Source organism: Austrofundulus limnaeus, unplaced genomic scaffold (assembly GCF_001266775.1).
Source record: "Austrofundulus limnaeus strain Quisiro unplaced genomic scaffold, Austrofundulus_limnaeus-1.0 Scaffold2148, whole genome shotgun sequence".
Classification (NCBI taxonomy): Eukaryota; Metazoa; Chordata; class Actinopteri; order Cyprinodontiformes; family Rivulidae; genus Austrofundulus; species Austrofundulus limnaeus.
In genome coordinates this window covers 16,256-25,947 of record NW_013954550.1, presented here as the reverse complement: position 1 = coordinate 25,947, position 9,692 = coordinate 16,256, and the positions used below count along the sequence as shown (strand labels likewise).

Genomic DNA, 9,692 nt, shown 5'->3' with positions numbered 1-9,692 from the left:
GGCAGTTCTGAAGGCAAAAGGGGGTCCAACCCGTTACCAGCGTGGTGTACCTAATAAAGTGGCCGGTGAGTGTATACTCACATTTTAAATTATGAAAAGTCCCATGAGCCTTTGCTGCCCGAGCAAATGTTGAATTTTCTCCATGTCCATGGGCTGAAAAAAAATGTGGGCAACTGCACTGGCTGCAGCTTAATCATAAAAAATACAACTTTCCTTGAAATATTTGCATTTCGTGGATTATATTACTGCATTTGGTCCACCCCTCTCAGATTGATTTTAATTTTGGCCCTTTCAGAGAAAATGTTTGGGCACCCCTGCTCTATGAACAATAAAGTAAATCAAGGCACTAATGATCTATTGTTTGGCTGATAGTCCTTTTCTGCATGTGAACAAACTGTGCTGATAGTCATCTTTAAACTTGTTTCTCCAACATTTGCTTTTAAGGCTGAGTTCACCTGAAACTCCTCAGACTGAAGAAGTCTCTTAGAAGAGAGACAAAAAGTTTCATTAAAGAAGAACCCATCCAGAGGACATACTYACCTTTCTTTTTGATTTTTCTGCCTGGATTACTGAGATGCAKCAGGACKTTCTGGTTAAAGTTAGKATGTTATTTCTGTGCATGAGTGGGTTTTTCTCCAGGTTTTCTAGTTTTCTCTCACAGACCAAAGAACATGATTTTTAGGCTAATTGGTAACTCTAAAATGTCCTTAGATATGAGTGAGAGAGTGAATGGTTGTTTGTCTCTCTGTGGCCCTGTGATAGACTTGCAGTCTGTCCAGGGCAGGGGCGGACTGGGGCAAAAAAGTGGCCCTGGAATTTAGTACCTGACTGGCCCATTCAAGGTCCGGGCTGGCAGTTGATGTCTGCAAATGCTGGAGGCGGAAACAAAAAACGCCATCTCAGGGCACTGTACAAAATCTAAGGATGTAATGTTGAGGAATAAGTAAAGTTATTAAGATAGCAGAGCAGCAGTTAGCTTACAGGCATTGACCCTCAGAGTTCCTTATGGTTATTTTTGACTCATTTTGATTTTACCTCCCAAAAATAACATTATTAGAATCTAATGTGGTATCATTTTCTTTTTCCAGCACAACATGAACTGTGTGAACTTAAACTATTTTTTCATTTGAATATACTGTTATTGTATATTAGACCTTATTTAAATAAATAAAATAAAATAAAATAAAAATTAAAGTGGGCAAAGTTATTTGTGAAACCCACAAACATGATTTTTATCTTTTAGAATGCCTATGTATGATGGAAATTTCTAAAACTGCTGTTAAAACATTTTAAGCAACACAGTTTTATAAAATTATCAGCTACTGAGCACTGTTTGGACCTAGTCCACACATGATAATTACTATTTATTTAACAGCTAAATGCATTGTTTTAAAAGTTAGCGAACTAGAAACAAATACAGCCACCTACATGACTACCATCCTCCTCCTGGTCACGTTGTTCTCCAGACATATGTTCCAGTGTGGATGAGGATGATGCACCAGCACAAAATAAATGTCAGTTTCTGAAACTTGGCTGAATTTGCTTGTAGATACTTTTACTTTTCTCTCAATTTTTGTTCTCCTCCCTGATGTTTATTCTTCATTTTTGCTGTTCTTATTTTTATTATTCATTTTCTTCTTMYTACTACTTGTTCCTCTTCTTCAGCAAACTTTTCTTCTTCTTCGGTCTTTGTTGGTGGTTGGTAAATAATGAATTGGTGCATTATCGCCATCTACTGGTATTGAGTGCAACTACACAACTTTTTTTCCTCGCTACCTGCGCCGGTCCAGTGATGCACCGGCCCACCAGGAAAAGTCCCGGTACTCCCAATGGCCAGTCCGCCCCTGGTCCAGGGTGTCCCCTGCCCCTCGCATAGAGACTGCTGGATATATTGGCTCCAATGACCCTAAAAGGGAGAACCGGGTAAAGATAGTGGATGAATGGATGACATAAATGTAAACTACAGAATTTTTTTATTTTATTTTATTATTTATCATTATTTATCCAGGCAAATCCCWTTGATGTCGCAGATATCTTTTTCAAGGGTGGCCTGGGCCTGAAGACAACCTATTGTACAACTCCTGACAAAATTTATGGAATCACCTCAGAGGATGTTCATTCAGTTGTTTAGTTTTGTAGAAAAAAAGCAAATCACAGACATGACATAAAACTAAAGTCATTTCAAATGGCTACTTTCTGGCTTTAAGAAACACAAAGAAATCAAGAAAATAAATGTGGTAGTCAGTAACAGTTACTTTTTTAGACCAAGCAGAGGGAAAAAATTTATGGAATCACTCAATTCTGAGGAAAAAATTACGGAATCACCCTGTAAATTTTCATTCCCAAAAGTAACACCTGCATCAAATTAGATCTGCTTGCTAGTCTGCATCTAGAAAGGAGTGATCACACCTTGGAGAGCTGCTGCACCAAGTGGACTGACACGAATCATGGCTCCAACACCAGAGAAGTCAATTGAAACAAAGAAGAGGATTATCAAACTCTTAAAAGAGGGTAAATCATCACGCAATGTCGCAAAAGATGTTGGTTCACAGTCAGCTGTGTCTAAAATCTGGGACAACATGGGAAGGTTGTTATAGGCAAACATACTGGTAGGCCAAAGAAGACATCAAAGCATCAAGACAGAAAACTTAAAGCAATATGTCTCCAAAACAGAAAATGCTCAACAAAACACATGAGCAACGAATGAGAGGAAATTGGATTCAAAGTCTGTGACCGAACTGTAAGAAACTGCCTAAAGGKAATGGGATTTACATACAGAAAAGCCAAACGAAGCCATCATTAATATCTAAACAGAATAAAACAAGGTTACAATGGGCTAAGGAGAGGCAATCATAGGTTGTGGATGACTGGATGAAAGTTATCTTCAGTGATAAATCACAAAACTGCATCCAGTTGATGATGCTGGAACTTTTGTTTGGTGCCATTCCAATGAGATTTATGATGATGACTGCCTGAAGAGAACATGCAAATTTCCACAGTCCTTGATGATATGTGGCTGCATGTCAGATAAAGTCTCTAGGGAGATGGCTGTCATTACATCTTCAACAAATGAACAAGTTTCTGTTGATATTTTGAACACTTTTCTTATCCCATCAATTGAAAGGATGTTTGGGGATGAYTAAATCATTTTTAAAGATGATAATGCATCCTGCCATAGAGCAAAAACGGTGAAAACATTCCTTGCAAAAAGACACAGAAGGTCAATGTCATGGCCTGCAAATAGTCCAGATCTCAATCCAACTGAAGATCTTTGGTGGAAGTTGAAGAAAATGGTCCACGACAAGGCTCCAACCTGCAAAGCAACAACAATCAGAGAAAGTTGGAGTTACTGTAGATTGATGAAGAGTGTTTGTCACTCATTAAGTCCATGTCTCAGAGACTGCAGCTGTTATAAAAGCCAGAGATGGTGCAACAAAATTGTAGTGATGTGTTAGAGTGTTCTTTTGTTTGTTTTTCAGGATTCCATAATTTTATTCCCTCTGCTTGGCCAAAACAGTCAACCGTTACTGACTACCACAACTTTTATTCTTGATTTCTTTTAGTGTTTCTTAAAGCCACAAAGTTGCCATTTGAAATGACTTTAGTTTTGCGTCAAGTCTGTGATCTGTTTTTTTTTTTTCTACTAAATTAAACAACTGAATGAACATCCTCCAAGGCCGATGATTCCATAAATTTTGCCAGGGGTTGTATATGTTTTTGGGGGTGGGGGAAAGTACCCGGAGCAAACCCATACAAGCACGAGGAGAACATGCAAACTCCACACAGAAAGACCCCAGGTCCAAACCGGGGATTGAACCCAGGACCATCTTGCTCTGAGGCGTCGGTGCTAACCACTGAACTGTTGAGCTGCCAGAAAAGCTGTTCAAAATCCCTGTCTTCCTTACAAAAAGCTTTGGTCCAACTGATTCAGGTAAAAGTCTTTGTATAAGATTCAAAGTGTTTATCGTCATCAAAAAGAATAAATCAGTAGGTCCTCTGGATGGTTCTTCTTTAGTGAAACCTTTCGTCTCTCCTCCAAGAGACTTCTTCAGTCTGATGAGTTTCAGGTGAACTCAGCCTTATAAGCTCCGCCTCCACCTGGACAAACAGGTTAGTCATATGCAAAAGAGGGCCATCGCCTACCAATAGGCTTGATTAGCTCTATTGTTCAAAGAGGGTCATGTGCCCCATCACCTGACCCGTGTCGTGTTATGTGAATGTAGTGAATGCAAGCGGGGGTTCAACACCCCCTTGTTTTTGTCCTTCTCGCCCTCTTTGTTTTGGTATCATTGGGGCCCTGATTCACACCTTTTGCTCACAGGGGGCTGAGTCGTACTTGCGATGACAGCGTTGTAGGAGGAGGACAAATGGACACGAAAGACCTGAGGACCTATTTAATTTTTCTTTTTGATTCTTTTCTACCTGGATTGCTGAGATGCATCTGGCACAGATGAAAAACATGCTACCCTGAGCAATGAAATTCTTACATTGTCGTCCATTTTTGAATGCCAATAGTTAACCATATTAAAAAAAACGAATCATCATTGGAAGGACACAAACAATGTTGATTAGATAAAAAAAGAGACTAAACTAAGGATAATAAAATCAGAATGGAACAATATRAYAATGACAACAAGAAGGGAACTGTACAATCTGTTTTGAAARTGTAATGTGCAAATGTGCAACAGGTAACAGTCTGAAATCTGCACATGTGCATTCAGTTGTTTAAAAGTCTGATGGCACTTGGGGAAAATGAGTTCTTGTATCTAGAGATTCTGCATGTCACACTTCTGTACCTCTGGAGGGCAGAGGTGTAAACAGTCCATGCTGGGGRTGGGTTGGGTCTTTGATGATTGAGGCTGCTCTCCTGMGGACCCTGCAGTGGTAGATGCTCTGCAACGCTATAACACTTCATTAGAGCGCACTATACTGTGTACTTTGACTAACGTCATGTACACAGTTTATAGTGTTTTGAGTATAATGTTTACAYGCCCTTAAAATACACAGTACTTAGCGTTAAGAGTATACTATACTGYGCATTGTGGTGGGGTCAGAGTTCGAAAAAAAAATAGTCAAAATATATTATTTTTTGGTATTGACCCATGCATTTGCAATTAGCCAYATATAACATGTACGTTGTATACACTACACTAAACTCTATGCCTTCTTCCTTCTAGCTGATAACTTCTCCCAGTGAGGACAACAGTATGTATGTTCAGCAGAGGGATGAGTACCTGGAGTCAGTGTGCGAGATGGCCATAAGGAAAGTCTCCATTATCACTCTATTTGGCTCCCTGACCAACTCCACCATGAAAATGGACCATTATCAGATAGGTGAGTACTCCAAATACTAGTTTTGTAGCAGAATACAAAGTTTTGTAAATGTTAAGGACAACACACCTTAAGGCTGGTTGGAGAGGTTTGAGTGTCCCAATGATCCTAGGAGCTATGTTGTCAGGGGCTTCATGCCCYCTGGTAGGATCACCCAAGGCAAACRGGTCCTAGGTGAGGGATAAGACAAAGTGCAGCCCAAAGACCYCTAATATTGAGAACCACAAATGGACTTATTTTTCCCTTGCCTGGATGCGGGTCACCAGGACCCTACTCTGGAGCCAGGCGGGTCACGTTGGCGAGCGCCTGGTGGCCGGGTTTTTGCCCATGGAGCCCGGCCGGGCACAGACAAAAGAGGAGACCTGGGTCCCCCTTCCCATGGACTCACCACCTGTGGGAAMCAACCCTCTACGTTCCTACCCTCATCAATGGTCACAAGCTTTGGGTAGAAGATTGCGGATACAAGTGGCTGAAATGAGTTTCCTCTGTAGGTGTCTGGGCTCTCAGGGTGAGAATCAGAATCAGAATCGCCTTTATTGTCATTATAATTTGCATTACAATGAAATTGGGTTTGCTGCTCCAAGGTGCTTTTTTTACACACGGTAAAATAACTTTAGGAGAGCAGACAATACAATAAAATAGACAAGTTAAAATCAAATAAAGACAAAATGTGCACTGTCCAAAAAAAGAGAAATCAAAGAGTTTCTGTATATAGAAATGAAGAATATGGAAATTTTACAGTCTATTCTTCAACATTGCTCGTAATATTGCACATTAGAGATGTTCATGAGAAGATTTACTTGAGTTAATATTGCACACATTTTGTATTGCACATGGGTTGAAAAATTGAATGTTTGTTGCTGTTTTTTTATTATTATTGTTCAATCCCAGTTTTTATTGTTCAGTCCCCTGATGACTCTTGGGAAGAAGCAGTTTCCGAGCCTATTTGTTATTTGTYCAGGTTTTGTGTGACCCGTACCGTTCGCCCGAGGGTAGCATGTTAAACAGGTGGTAGCTGGGGTGGGATGGGTCCTTGATGATACTGACAGCTCTGCTTACAGAGAGGTGGTAGTGTCCTCCACACTGGGCAGAGAGCAACCAGTGATGTTGATCACCCTCTGCAGCACTTCTGTCTGCTGCTGAGCATCCCCCGTACCATGCTGTGATGTAAGGATGCTCTCAATGGTGGTTCTGTAGAACAGCACCAGCAGCTTCTCCTCCAGCTTGTTTCTCCTGAGAACTCTCAGGAAGTGGAGACGCTGCAGAGCTTTCTTCACCACCAGTTGTATTTGCAGACCAGGAGAGACTGTCAGTGATCTGCACACTCAGGAACATGATGGGGCGGACCCTTTCCACACTGACTGTATGTGAAGTGGTGCTGGTTCAGCTCTGCTCTTCCTTAAGYCCARAATTATTTCTTTAGTTTTTGTGGTGTTTAGTGGCAGGTTGTTTGCAGAGCACCTACCTGTCAGTTTGTTTACCTCGTCTCTATTATCAGACTCATCTCCCCCTGAGATGAGCCCAACCATGGTGGTGTCATCTGCAAACTTTATGACTGTGTTGGAGYGATGGATCAGAGAGCAGTCGTAGGTGTAGAGGGTGAACAGCAGAGGGYTCAGTACACAGCCTTGAGGGGATCCGGTGCTGAGTGTTATAGTGGAGGAGAGGTGGGGGCCTAAATTCACAGACTGTGGGTGGTCTGTGAGGAAGTTCTGAATCCATTGGCAGATTGGGGTGGAGATGCCCAGAATCTGTAGTTTCTGGACCAGGATCTCTGGGATGATGTGGTTGAATGCTGAGCTAAAGTCCAGGAAGAGCATCCTCACATAGCTCCCCCTATGCTCCAGGTGACTCAACGCGGTGTGGAGTGTGATGTTGATGGCCTCTTCTGTGGAGTGATTTTCCCTGTAGGCAAACTGGTGAGGGTCCAGAGTAGGAGGTAGACAGTCTCTGAGGTGTTGAAAGATCAGCCTTTTGAAGCACTTCATGACCACTGGTGTAAGTGCAACAGGCCTGTAGTCATTTATGCTTTCCACTGTGGACTGTTTTGGCACTGGGATAATGGTGGAGGATTTGAGGCAGGGTGGAATGGTGGCCAGCAACAGGGACTGGTTGAATATACAGGTGAAGACTCCTGCTAGTTGGTCGGCACACGCTTTATCAGCTTTCCAGGGACACCGTCGGGCCCGGCCACTTTCCTGGGGTTCACCGCCTTCAGCACACGTCTCACTTCATGTTCCTGGACTGTTAGCGAACTAGTGTTAGAGGGTGGTGGATGTGGAGTTGTTGCTGGTCTGTCTSYTTCAAAGCAGGMAAAGAATCAGTTCAGCTYYTCTGCCAGTGAGGCGTCAGTACTGGCATTGTCCCAGTTTCTGCATCTATAGTTGATGTGGTTTAAACCCTACCACATCATTCAGGGTCGTTCGTAGCAAAGTGGACCTCTATCTTTCTTTTGTACACGCCTTGGCCTCACTGTGTCCTCTTTTCAGGTCATCTCTGACTGCACTGTACTGGGCCCTGTCCCCCGATTTGAAGGCAGAGTCTTTTTAATAGAGACTGGACTTCGCTGGTCATCCAGGGTTTCTGGTTAGGAAACATTCTGACCTTTTTGTAGATGGTGACACTGTSAATGCAGTTTTTTATGTAGGAGAGAACTGTGTCCATGTACTCTTGTAGGTCATGGCTGGAGAACAGATCCGATTCAGTGCAAGAAAAGCAGTCCTATTGCTGTGTGAGGGCTCCCGGGTGAGGGACAGCCTGAGGTGGTCAGAACCAGTGAGGTGGGGGAGGGGGGGTAACTCTGGACCATGTTTCTTAAAATATAAAACATGCATACAAAGTATTTTTGCCTCTGGTTGCACACTTCATGTACTGGACGAACTTCGGGAGCACAGTCTTTAAATACGACATTAAAATCGCTGGCAACAATACAGACTCGATCGGGTGAGCCAGCAGCTGTTTATTAACACAGGCGTGCAGCACRCTGAGGGCTGTGCTAACGTTAGCATCAGATGGGATGTAAACAGTGAACACGATGACTACTGTGAATTCCCTCTGAAGATGGAAAGATCTGCATGAGACTGCCAGAACCTGGCTGGTTCAGTCATCGGTGTTCCGGGCACGTCCCACTGGGATGAGGTCCAGGGGAAGACCCAGGACATGCTGGAGGGACTATGTTTCTCAGCTGGCCTGGGAACACCTTGGGATTTCCCTAGATGAGCTGGTCCACGTGGCTGGAGAGAGGGAAGTCTGGGTCTCTCTGCTTAGGCTGCTGCCCCTGAGACCTGACCCTGGATAAGAGGAAGAAAACAGACGGACAGATTGACCAGAAGGCTGCTTTTAAGGTAGCCGCCCCTTTACTGTCCTCCCTACAATACTGGCTGTGAACACTTGGATGGAGGTTCAACTTTCATACTAACATTCAGGTTTCAAGTTCACATCAATGAGTCCTCACAAAAATAGGGAAAACTCCATTCTGACAATCTTACACWAACAGCAGAACCCACAAGCTTGTCTTTGAGAGGAACTATTTGGATGATGAAGTAGTTCAGATTTGCCCTAAATGCCACGGGCTGAAGCAGTCATTTGCTCCTAAATAGAAAATTGTTAAATGACACCATTTTGAGCTGCGCTCAGTTCAAATGTCTCAGTTTAAAAAAAGACTTGTTGAATTCAAAGTGAATGAAAAAAAAAAGCTGCACAGGTGTTAGTCGTTAGCAACAAGCTCATAATGTTTCCCGCAGTCGATGACTCAACAACTGCCTTAAAATAAAACTGCAAGACATTCTTTTACCATAAAACCTCTGGCATAAAGTCTAGAATCAAGACTCTTGGAGGATATTCTTTCAGTTATATAATTTTGTATAAAAATGTATCACAGACATGCCACTAAACTATTTTATTTATAAATTCCAACTTTTTGACACGAGGAAACAACAAAAAAGTAGGAAATACAACTCTTTTTAGATGAAATAGAGGGAAAAATGTAATCACTCAGTAAATTGCAGTTTTAAAACAAACACCTGCATCAGATTAAATCTGCTCAGTCTTCAGTTAAAAAGGGGTTCTCACACCTCAGGAAGCTGTTTCATAAAGCAGACTGACATAATTCATGGCTTCGACATGAGACATATCAGTTGACACAAAAGAAAGGATTATGAAATTTCTTCAAGAGCATAAATCATAATGAAATGTTGCACAAGATGTCTAAAATCTGAACAAAGTAGAAGCAAAATGGGAAGGTTGTAAAAGGGACACATACTGGTAGACAGTTTATATATTTGACAGTTTTGTAGGAATGAACACGTTTGTAATGTTTGTTCAAAATAAACCTGCTTCTTATGACTTCTGTAACATGTTTT

The 9,692-nt window shown here is 42.1% G+C and overlaps 1 protein-coding gene across 1 annotated transcript in view; it reads left to right on the top strand.

Annotated features, from left to right (window-relative positions):
* The window catches only part of ccdc80 (coiled-coil domain containing 80), a gene marked incomplete at its 5' end in the record, with an annotated part of 22,546 nt that overhangs the window by 4,305 nt on the left and 8,549 nt on the right, over window positions 1-9,692 (top strand). The window contains 1 exon segment of the mRNA XM_014034515.1: window positions 5,178-5,334. Coding sequence (XP_013889969.1) covers window positions 5,178-5,334 — 157 coding nt within the window.